General features: G+C 34.7%; 2 protein-coding genes across 4 annotated transcripts; one reads left to right on the top strand and one right to left on the bottom strand.

Annotated features, from left to right (window-relative positions):
• The first annotated feature begins 5,661 nt into the window (after nucleotides 1–5,661).
• On the top strand, nucleotides 5,662–8,360 carry LOC107466360 (uncharacterized). Of its 3 annotated transcripts, none has more exons than XM_021130754.2 (2): nucleotides 5,662–5,845; nucleotides 6,347–8,360. In XM_021130754.2, exon 2 carries the CDS (start codon nucleotides 6,356–6,358, stop codon nucleotides 8,318–8,320), a length of 1,965 nt encoding a protein of 654 aa, XP_020986413.1. In that variant the 5' UTR covers nucleotides 5,662–5,845; nucleotides 6,347–6,355; the 3' UTR covers nucleotides 8,321–8,360. The 3 variants fall into 3 exon arrangements, with proteins under 3 accessions (XP_020986413.1, XP_015940825.1, XP_015940824.1); XM_016085339.3 differs by having other exon boundaries at nucleotides 6,338–8,360; XM_016085338.3 differs by having other exon boundaries at nucleotides 6,322–8,360.
• Nucleotides 8,361–9,989: 1,629 nt separating this feature from the next.
• On the bottom strand, nucleotides 9,990–11,903 carry LOC107466353 (uncharacterized). Its single transcript, XM_016085331.3, has 5 exons — nucleotides 11,724–11,903; nucleotides 10,979–11,093; nucleotides 10,790–10,879; nucleotides 10,586–10,684; nucleotides 9,990–10,475 (listed from the first exon to the last, which is right to left on the bottom strand). The coding sequence occupies exons 1-5, from the start codon at nucleotides 11,789–11,791 to the stop codon at nucleotides 10,374–10,376; spliced, it is 474 nt and encodes a 157-aa protein (XP_015940817.1). The 5' UTR covers nucleotides 11,792–11,903; the 3' UTR covers nucleotides 9,990–10,373.
• Between the last annotated feature and the right edge of the window lie 412 nt (nucleotides 11,904–12,315).

Raw genomic sequence — 12,315 nt, 5'->3', positions numbered from 1 at the left:
TTTTGCTGAGTAACTCAAAATTCCAGCTCTAGTTTCTCATTCAAGTCTGAATTTACGTTTTGAACTTGAATATTGATGATTTTTGGTGATTTTGATATTATAAGAGTTCTCTATCTTGTGTTCTTGGTGGTTTTCATTATTGAATTCAGTGAGTAAAGGTAAGGATCCCTTTTTTCCTCATGGTTCATCAATTTATATGAGCCATAGTTTTGATATTGTGCCAAATTATATGATATGGTATTAGATTGAGTAATTGGAAGCTTGATTTGGTGGAATTGTGAAATTTGACATTGGTGTGAACCAACTCGAGGCTTAGAAATTTTGGAAAGGAAGCTTGGAAGCTTGAAGTTGCGACATTAAAATATGGGTATAAGTTTCGGATAAATACCATGTAATGTGACATGAAGTCTTAGGCTAGTGGGCTTAGGATTATTGTTAAATTGTTGTGGTTGATTGTTTGGTTTAAGTGTATGTTGGATAATTGCATGATTCAATTGGTTGTGATATTGTGAATTGGGTGGTGTTATTGATTATGATGATGATTTGATGAGAAAATTGGGTCGGAGGCCGTGATAGGGTGAGGAACCTCCTATTTGGTAAGTGGAGGTAAGTTATGCGAATTGTTATATGCTAATGAGATGATTAATTCTTGGTTGATAGTAAATTTGGATATATAAGTGTTGTGTATTGTTGTAAAATGGATATAGTTGATGAATGTGTTAAATAAGTTAGAAGTGGGTTAATTTAGGGTTGAAATAGTTGAGGATTGATAAATGAGTGTTTAGAATGTGTAGAAATGATTTTGAAATGGTTTAGACTTGAATTGAATTGAGAAGTGATGAAATTAAAGGATTGTGTGAATTTGGTAAAAATATATTTTTAGCCAACTTCGACAGGCCATAAATTGACGCTCGGAGTTCGAATTTGGATAAAACTTGTCTTAAATTAAAGGTGGTTATGAGAGCTTTAAATCAAATGGTGATGAGAGCTTTAAATCGGATTAAGAATGAGAAAAAACAAAATTTTGTAGAAAAAGTTATGAGAGTTTGAAATTGGGTATAAAAATATGAAATCTGAGAGTTTGCAGAAAAACCAGAATTTATGATATGTATACGCACGCACAGGTCAGAACGGGTGTCAAGGGTCGTGCGTACGCACAAGAGGTGTGTGTACCCATGAGATGAATCTTACAAGTTGTGCTTACGCACAGTTAGTTATGCGTACACACAAGCATGGATGCACTTTCTGATTTGTGTGTACGCAAAAGGGTGATGCATACGCATAAGTTCTATTTTCTCATTTAAACTATCTTTTTGACTATTTGGCTTTTCTGAAAAATTTGTAATCTTATGTAACCCCTATAATGAGTATAGAGACGGTGGATTAGAGGGTAAAAAGCGTTGGGAAGAAAATTATTGAGTCAAATTAAGTTAGAAGTGATTGAAAGGATGAGTTGACATGATTAAATGATGGAGATAAGTTTGATTGATATGATGCCTCCCTAGGTAGATGCAGTGGTTCACCCCACTTGCTCTGGATTGAGATAGAAACTCCCTGGATAGATGCAGTGGTTCGCTTCACTTGCTCCGGATTGAGATTTGAGACTTTTTTTGATCCTCCGTCGCAAGATGTGACTAAACACTTAGACCTTTCCGGATAATTCCCCCAAGAGAAGTGAATACCTCTTCGGGATGCGTACACCGAGGGACTGTCTAGGGTTCGCTACTGAACATGTTGGGTTTGGCTGTTGATGGGTGGAAAAATGCTGGTTAAGAATTTCTGAGAAAAATAGCGTTGCAAGTACAACCTTAACCGACGAAAATTCCACAATCAATTTAGAATGTGTCACAATTAAAAATAAATAATCGGGAGTAGAATCCCGGGTCGTTTCCCAAAGAGTTGACACAGAATGTAAATTATTGGTCAGGATTTTCTTGAATAATTTTTGAGATTGAGAATGGAAAAATAAACAACTAGAAATTAAAGTAATGAGCAAATAACAAGAGGTGATATGTATTTGAAATAAAAGGCCTTAGTTAGGGATAAAAATTGGAGTTCCTATCCTTGTTGTCTTTTCCAAGTATAATAGTAAAGGGTCATTGCTCCCACTTAGTCATCCTCTAACAATTGAAGGAAAGTCAAATGGTTGTCACTAACTCTGACTCACAAGTCCTAATCACCTCATCCGGAGGGACTAGAGTTGGTGAAAACCGAGTTAGCCAGCAATTCTCAATTACAAATTGATGCTTGAGTATCACAACTCAAGTGTTTCCAATTAATCAACTTCCAAGTCAAGTTGAAATATCTACTCCATTAACATGGATGCCATTTTCATAAACACATAATAGGAATAAATAAAAGACATGATAATTATGAAAAATTAATTAAATCAAACTTGACACGAACAATAATTAACACGAATCAAACAAGCAATAAAAATAAATATAAAAATACATCACTGCATTAATAAAATTAAAAAATAACAAGATCCAAACACGAACTCAAAGCAATTAAATGTAAAAGAGTAATTGAGTTATTGAAAAAGCAAACTATAAATATGGTGACTTCAATTGAAGGTAGCAGCAGCTCTCTCAAGATCCAGTTCAAAGAAAAACTAAGAAATCAAAATCCTAGAGAAAAGTAAGTCTTTCTCTCTCTAGAATTCAAACTAAAAACTAAAACTAAAGTGAAAATTGAAGTGTCCTCAGTCTCAACTCCATCCCTGCCTCTAGTATGTATTTTCGGGCTTGAAACTGGGTCCAAATCAGCCCAAAATCGCCCCCAGCGAGTTCTGTTAAGTACAGCACGTGACGCTCTGTCATGCGTACGTGTCAGTCATACGTACGCGTCACTGAAACGACGCTCCTGGTCATCCACACGCATTGGCCATGCGTGCGCGTCGATCCTCGCTTCTCAACTTTTTAGTTTCTTGTGTTCCTTCCACTTTAACATGCTTTATCTTCATCCTTTGAGCCATTCATGCCCTGTAAACCTGAAAACACTTAACAAACACATCACGGCATCGAATGGTAATAAAGGATAATTAAATATTAACAATTTTAAGGCCTAGGAAGCAAGTTTTCAATCATAGCACACAATTAAGAAGGAAATAAAAAACATGCAATTTACATGAATAAGTGTGAGAATAGTTGACAAAACCCACTCAATGTAGTCCAAAATATATAATAAAATAGTGGCTTATCAGCTGTATAACCGACAAATGAACTCATTGGCCATAGGGCAGATATGCATCATTTGCATTTGTGTGTATTGACTGGGTATGCATCTTGTATTTGGCTTGTTTTGTTGAATAATTGTATTTATATGCTATTTGAGCTAATTATCTTAACTGTTATCTCAATTTGTGTATTCTTTGCATTGCTTTGTAAGTGTTTGAACAATTGAGAGATCCTTTATGCTGGTATTGGTGACGATGAGGGTTGTTCTTGATGTGGTGATTATAGGTTTGTAGAAATGACTGAGAATAAATAGATAGATTAGAAATCCTTAGGTAAGTTGCCATTTTCTAGTTTAGTGGGAACTCTAGGCTCGGATCAATGAGTCGTTGAAGATTAAGATTGTTTAGAGAGTTCCTGTTACCTTATATTATATCGATTCGGTACTTTTACCTTTCATAGAACCCGGTGATTTGGGTTCTCATCCATATATTATTTCTATTTTTCAAATGCAGGCCCAACGCTACTCAATAAGCGGGAGTTTTATCTGAAAGATGACAAAGAAAACCTTTATTTTTGTTTTGATTTTAGATTCTCTCGTTCTTTTGGAAAAACTCATATGATATATTTATTTTAAAGATTTGTCTTTAGAAGCTTATGATGTATTTTTAAAGAGATAAGGCATGTATATCAAACTATCTTACTGTTGTAACTCTAGCTGACCTAATCTTCATGGGCTGAGACTAGTATTCTTCTTTTAAGCTTTTAATTATCTACTCTTCCGACGTACTAGTGCTTACGTATGTTATCGAGTGTGAACGATTGGTGAATTGTCTTTTTTCGATGTTTAAGTCCTCTTACAGGCTTATAACTTAATACTTTCTTCTATACATAAATATTTATGTCTCAACCTTGTGTCGTAGCACCAAACCCTTATTGAATATTGACTTAAGTATAAGACTTTGAAGGGTAGAGGGTTACACTATCCCTGAAAATTTTCAATTTTGTCCTTAACATTTTACATATAATTAACATCCAGGGATAATTTTGACACAAATAAAAAATATTAGGGACTAAATTGAATGCAAATAAACATTAGGGATATTAAAAAAAACCCGCAAATGTTAACAACATAAAATATACTTTATCCTAATAATAATAATAATAATAATAATAATAATAATAATAATAATAACTATTGCATGATTGTCTCTCTGCTTTTGAATTTGGGACCAATATGAAACTCTACACCACCGTCTATGTTGTAATCTTCTCCACTCATATTGAAAAATGGAGTTTCCTCGTGCATAGCATCCAGATCAAATGTATGATAGTGATTGAGTACAATTAATAACTCCGAAATTGGTTGTGGGACAGAAAGAAAATACTGAACTAATCCACCGACTAGAGTCTCTGGTACAAATTCTTCTTCCTCATCATCCTCAGAAGAACCATTTTTGTTGCTATCAACAACATACTCCTCATTAAACTCTTCACCGTATACATTCATGTATACCACTGGACTAGCATAGTGCAGGAGTCGTGGTGCAAGTGGTGGGTCTCCTAGACAAAATTTGAGTGGACAGAATCACCACTACCACCAACATCATCAACCTCTGTAAAAAGTTTCATCACTTGTTCCGCCATAATTCTCCCGTTCATATCAAACATGAGACGCATATGCTCATCGCCATCGAGTCAAAATAGACGAAATTGAAATACTCAATTTTCCATTGATGCTAGCAACCTATACCCAACTCTTCCATTCTCTTTTGTCCCGTTAGTACTGAGGTTCGTCAATATTAAACTCTTTAACTCAGACAAAGAATTTACCCTCCAAGTGTGTAACAGAATAAAATTATCACACTCAAATATAATCTTAGTATCATTATTTCTCAGATGACAATTAAGATACACACTTACAACAATATATCCACTACTACTAGTACTAGATATTTTTACTAAATTTATTAAAAAAACTGAAGAAAAAAAGAAGTGAAATATTTGTAGAAAATACAAATAGTTACATATTCTTTTATAATTGATCGAAATTTATCGTAGTTTATCTCGTTTACATGCAAACGAATTAATTTTTATAGTATTTCGTTTACATAGTAAACAAATTGAGATTGAAGATATCTTATTTACCGTATAAACGAAATACGTACAAATCGCTCCTTTTATTTAGTGTGCAAACGTAATGTGTATTACAAAACGTGTCTTATTAAAGTATAAACGAGACAAATAAAAAAATTAATAAATATACTACAAATAACATATATCGATAAATAAAATATTTAAATTATTTATTTAAAAAAAAATTCGCATTTTTGTCATTTTATGTTGGGTCGAAAGTCACCAAATCACTCACTCACTCACTGGCTATCTCGTTGAATAAAGAAAAAGTCGAAAACGGTTTTAATTCTTGAGCAAATAATTAATTAGCAATTAATACATAATAAAAATCATTAATTATTAGCGCTATTTTATTTCAAAGTTTGAACAATAACGAGGTACACACTCCATGTTCTTCCAGCTGAAGCTGAAGAACACCATTGTTGCTGTTTCGGAACACTGATCGGAGCAACCAAACAGTTTTGTTCACTCAATGTTTTGTTCTACATTAATCCAATTCAAGCTTCCAACCTCCTTAGATCTCCTTTCCACTGGTAAATTATCACAACCTCTTAGATCTTCTGTCTAAATGGAATGTCTTTATGCGTTTTGGTTTTTGGTCCATTTCTCTTTTATCTTTCTTTTTGTTTGATGGCAAATGTGAAAAGAAAGTAAGAAACTGTTTGGTAGAAATTATAACCCCACCGATTTTCCATTCCTGGGTGTAATATTCTTCAATTGAATAGACAAAAGTGGGGGCACATGTTTTAAAGTACAAACTTAGAATTAGTTTCTGGGATTTTATCAAAATTTGATATTCATTTGTTTGTTATTCAATAGTTTGAGGAAATTTCTAATTTTTCACTCTTGGGTGTTAAAAAACTACTGTGCTTATGGCAAATGTGATATGTGAGATGTGTTTGTTCAGTTTTCATGGATTAGGGTTCAGATAAACTCAGTGTGCTTGTTCATTGTTGATGTGTTAGTTTTCAATTCAGTTCTTGTTCAATGTTGATGTGTTAGTGTTCAGTTCAATGTAATTGTAGATCCTGCAGGTTCTCACTATGAGCAAGGCATTTTCATCAAGAAAACCCTCTTCTCTGCCTCCACCAAAGGCAACAGCAAACTCTGCAAAGAATAGGCTAAGTCCTCGAAGCCCGTTGCAGGATCTCAACCGCATTTCCAACAGCAGCAACAGCAGCTATGCTTCTTCCAATCTATCCACTGAACCCCCAAGTGGTTGCCTCAGGTTCCTGTCTTCCTCTTCTTTCAAAACACCTGCATCACACAAGCCGAAGAGCCTCTCCAAAACCCCTAACTCAGTACCCGATGGGATTTGTTCGAAACAACCCAAACCTAAGTCCTCAAAGGAGAATCTTTCTAGAGGTAGCAATGCTGAGCCACAAGCAAAAAGGATCTCGTCGAATAAGGCACGGCCATGTCGGAAGAACCCCCCATGCAGGACTGGGCAAAAGTCTAAGCCTTGTTCTGTTCTGAGTGAGCATGGCAAACTTTTACCTGGGTTGGCACCTGGATCTGAGGAGTTAAAGGGAAAGAAAGACAGTTTGAGAGGGATAATTGATAATGGCAATGAGGATTCCCGGCTTAAAACCTCTCATGGTACTCCTAGCTTGACTCCTTTGAGTAGAAAAGTTGCTGAGTTGGATTTGGATTGTATGATTCATGAGGATGTTAACGAGAACTCAAATAGAAGTGCTAGTAGAACACCTCCGATTAATAACTCTGTTTCGCCCGAGATACAATGTGGATCTTCTTTGGTTTCAACAACCACACCGGCTTGTTATGGTGCTGGATATCTTGTTTCTGGTGTCACTGACAAGAGGAAATGCAGGCCTAGAGGGATTCTTACTGTAGAAGAGAACTATTCAGGCTTTGATAAAACAGCTGCTGATAGTTTTGATGATGGTGGTGAGAAGAAAGTCACAGATGTTAGCGACGATGTGAGTCCTTCCTTGTTGCCTTTGCCGGTTGAAGCTTTAGTGCATTGGCTTTCTTCGCCACGTAACAAGGGGAAGAAGGTTCTCAGTCCAAATGCCCACAGCGAAGCAAAACAAAGTGAAGGACTAGCAGAATCCACAACTTTTGATTCCAGTACTTCACCATCATGCAGTTCCAAATCTTTTTGGAATATAACTGATGGCAGTGATTTGTCTGGTACTTCTTATCATATAAGGAGAAAGATGAGTTCTTCAATTTCTCCAAGTGGAATTTCCGAATTCCAAGTATGTTTTGATTCCATGTTGTCCCCTTCTTATCCATCCATATTATTTTCTACAAATTCCATGCTTAGTTGTAGTAGCTCGGGAAAAGGTAAAAAAGATCAGTACAATCCCATTGATGAGAATTCACCCTTATCCCTGAATTCAATAGGCAGTGGGAATGTTATGCAAACTCCAGAATCAGACTACGGTTCAGACTTGCATATTGCATTGTCGTTTGTCCATACAGACAATCGAAAACAAGGTAGTCCTAATCCTGTCCTTAATTCTATCAATGATGTTTTCACATCAGAAAGCCTCCACCTCAATAGCTCTGTGCCACCAGAGGATTCTGTTAATTCTAGTTTCCAATTTGATTGTTTAGCTGTGCCTTGTGAATCGATTGATTTCAGCAAACTTCCTAGATTTTCAGATGATCAGGATCCTTGGTTATCAAGTTGTACATTAGGGAATGCATCCGAATCACAATCCCAAATGAGCCAACCTTATGATCCGGATGAATTTGACTGTTGTAGATGTTTGTCAGACGAAGAAGACCTTGCTAACCACCATGATAGCAATAGGTTATCAGCTCCACGAATCGATGAAGATGATGGCTGTGAAATATCCAAGGATGTCAACATTACTCACAAGGAAGACAATGAACTCGAAATTGATGGGTCTGGCAAAGTATTTCCTGCTTTGACATCATATTCAGGTGCTGAATCCATAAGCACTGATGGAGGTGGTTTAGTTGCTTCAAAGGATGGTTCAGATTGGTGTTCATGCTACAAGAACAATTCAATTTGATGTGTGAGTTTTAACGTTTATGGTGAAGGAAGACATTTTCCACCATTCAAGTGGTTAATCAAGTAATAATGGTTACTCATTAACCGGTTGAGTAATTAATTGTTCCTACAAGAGATACTTTTACCAACAGTTTTTTTTTCTCTCTTTTTTTTTTTTCCGGTTGTCAATCCTTGTACTCACTAGTCACTACTCTGTGAAATTTATACTACAATAATTCCAATATTAGTTTGCTGTCTTTTATATACTTTTGGAGCAACAACAGAAAATAGAAGCATATTAAGGAAGTGTTACATTCTCACATTTCAAATTGACACAAAGGCGTTTAGGCCAAAATTGATGTTAGACAATGTCTTCAATGTAATTAGGTAGATAGTACTATGCTCAAATGCTATATATTGACGGGAATGAATCCCCTCAATTTTTTTTTAATAATTGAGGGAGTAAAGTGTAATTTTTCGTTATTAATTTTATAAGTGAGACAAAAAAAATAAATATAAAAAGAGAACAATAAAAAGCTAAAGATTACAATTTGCACTCAATTTTTTTTATAATTGAGAGGATCCATTTTCGTATATATTGACTGGTACAACACAAATAATTACTACTAGTATAGATTCAGTTTTAGGGTTTATCTAACAAATGTTTTATGAATATTTATTAAGAAATAAAAGTAGAAGTTTTTAAAAATTTGTAATGATTTTAAATGCTTAAAGGAACTATTTTCTCAATTATTAAGAAAATCCTAAGTTTTACACATTAAATCTGGTGCATTAAACACTAAGTCAAACTAAGGTGCATCATAGTATTCTCCTTGATGTTATTATATATGTAAAGTATAAAGTTAACCATATGCAAGTGGGAATTTGATTCAAAATCAGTTTCAAAATTTTTGGTCCTCGGACCGTTAACGCAAGACAAATCTCCCTTGAAATTTAGAAAAAAGTACACTTATTTCATCTCATGTATAATGACAAAGCACTCAACATTTTGGTAATGCAAAGTTTAATAACTATCCTTCAAAGTTCAAAGAATAGTCTTTACAATATTTGAGTGTTGAGCTCCAAATTTTATAACCAACTAATTATAATATCATTTAAATTTCAAAATAAACTGAGATGCATTTTTTTAAATCATCAAAATTTTTGCATAATTGGCTTTTGATTGATTTATGAATGGATATGAAGAGTACTCCAAAACTGGAGTCAATAATGATAGCTACTTATGAGGATGAGGGCAATGGAATTTATGAGCCAACCACCATGCTAACTATGCAGATTGTAAAAGCAGCACTATCAGCTAAACTTGGACCAAGATATATCCTTGCATATTTAAAAAATGCAGTTAGTGCACTACTGCACTGGTAGAAAAGTTGGGTACCCCCACAAAATGCCTCACATTTATGCTGGCCTATCTTCAGTGAGCTGGAAAGTGGAAACTAGACTGAGCTTTGGTGTATGAGACTCAAATCAGAATTACATATACACAATTGTTGATTTTATTTGATTCATGTCACCTATGCATTACACCCTTACTAATAGCTATTTTGACCCCATTGTAAGAGCTTGATGCAACAACACATCATATTTGAAATGTAATGTAAAAGGGCAGCCAATTGCATAAGCATCCGGCGTTGATGCAGAGTCCGAAAAAGGACCACACGGAAAGGGTGTAATGAAATGTAATGTAATATGATATAAAAAATAAATTGAACTGAGCAACATTTAAATGTAACTATGATCATGACTCCTCTTGGAAATTTAACCTTCTAACAAACTGGTGGAAGTATACGTAGCACTCTGAAACTTGATTGACAAGCAAACCCAACCATAACTTTTCTTAGCATCTACTCATAGCACAAGAACTCACCCCAAGTACAATAGGGTCATAAAGGAAATCTAAGGCATATTCATAATCAAATCATGTGGCATCTGACAAAACAATTAATAATCCAAAAAAGGGTTTTAATAAAGAAATCTATCCCAAAAAAGCTGCAATTCAGCAATGTGACAGCCTGTTCTCTCTGGAAACATACATTTTTCCGTTTTCTAAGTTTCTAATTTGTCTTGGGTTTTGGGTTCTTCTTCCTGAGTTGTCTCCTTGGAATTGAATTCTTCATCCCTATAAAGAATAGCAATGCACCAAAGAGTGCTATGTTCTGCCATAAAATGTGAACATGATATGTCAAATTCTCACCCACAGAAGATAAAAAGAAGAAACAATGAGCCAAGAAATCATGAAGTGACAAGAGTTTGTAGTTGCACAAACCTGAATGAAATCATTCAGTAGTAAGCTATATTCGGGCCTTTTAGGCGAGTAGTTATAGAAGTCATACAGAATTGGAGTAGTAAGTGCCAAATGCGAAAGCTACAAAGAAACGAACAATCTCAATCAGGATTATAATGCTTTCGGACCAAGGCAAAGATCAGAACTTGAAATGTAAATACAGAAATCAAGCCGTTGCGGCCGTACCAGAAGAAAAGATCCAAATGTGCTTCCAAACACAAATAGAATCCCTCCAACCCCCTTTAGAAAAATGATAGTGGCAATGAGTTGGCGAACCTGAAATTTTTTACGCTTCAATCAGAAAGGAAACAACTAACTACAACTGTACAAGTTAAGAATGGATTCCATTCCCCTCAACAGAAAAAGTGGCCTTACATCCAATTGTGGTATCGCAACCCCCAATTTCGACGCCAAATTTCCCCTCAAAACATTGAGCTTCGGAATCAACTCCTTTGCAATGGGTCCACCAGTGGCATCAAATTCATTAAACCTAAACATACATAATTATATAAATAAATCCAATAGTACTAAATGTTGCTAGCATAATCATCATTGTTAGCAAACTAAAGGTTAATCAGTTTAAATTTTGGCAAGCAAGGCAATTCTGAATTCTCTCTCTTATTTTGTATTTCAAAACATTCATATGCAGAATAATAACATACATAACATCATAAATAAACTATGTAATCATGTCAGAGCACCCTAAGCTGAGTTATAATTCTTTCTATCGCATGATTTTTCATCTAACCTAAGCTACGAACATATTAAACAGAAAACAAGAAACACGCTTTTACCATGAATTCATCAAATCAAGTCAATCGCCAAAATAGGTTTTGTTCTTCTCTATCTATTCTATTATAAATGTGTCCCAAAATTGCAAACTAAATAAATAAATAAAACGGAAAATGATTAAAACAATAATAACTGTGAGATGAAAGAAGTGATTGATGACAACCCAGATGCGTAAAAAACGAAAGTACAACCGAAAAAATACATCTTTTTCCATTAATCTGAATTATTACTGTTATTATTGAAAAAAGGGTTATTGGAAAGAAAAAAGATAAACTGATAGATCTGAAAGAGAAAGAGAGAGAGAGAGAGAGAGAGAGAGAGAACTAACATCTGCCATGCCGATAAGATGAAGAGGGAAGCGAAGAAGACACGACCCAGAAACGAGAAGAACCCCATTTTTTTTTTCTCTTTTTTCTCTGCGAATGATTTGAAGAAAAACAAGAAGCAGAGAAACTCGCAAGGAGAGAGATAGAAAAAGGAGGGAGAAGAGTCAATTTGCTTTGCCTGTGGTTCGGTTTTGGTGTATGTTTGGTCAATTTTACTTATTTATATATTTATTATTATTATTATTATTATTATTATTATTATTATTATTATTATTATTATTAAGAAATAGTAAAAAGATAAATTACCTAAATAAAATGAATATTGAATAGACTCTAATATTACCTAGGGTGTCAAAAATTTTCAGGAGGTGGGAATCTCCGCTGGGACCGCCTCAAATGAAATTCCAATGGTGAAAATTTTTTTTGTAGGAATGGAGATGAGGAGCGAAATTCTTCCGAGACAGGTGTGGGGATCCGAGCAGAAATTCCTACCCCATTTCCGATAATTCTCCGAATTTTTAAACTTATTTAATAATTCTTACTTTATTTCTAATATAAAAATTTTTTTAGTAGTTTCACTCATTGAAAAGTCCT

This window comes from Arachis duranensis, chromosome 9, assembly GCF_000817695.3.
Source record: "Arachis duranensis cultivar V14167 chromosome 9, aradu.V14167.gnm2.J7QH, whole genome shotgun sequence".
NCBI classification, from domain to species: domain Eukaryota; kingdom Viridiplantae; phylum Streptophyta; class Magnoliopsida; order Fabales; family Fabaceae; genus Arachis; species Arachis duranensis.
The sequence above is the reverse complement of the archived record's forward strand: the minus strand, read 5'-3'. Positions and strand labels throughout refer to the sequence as shown.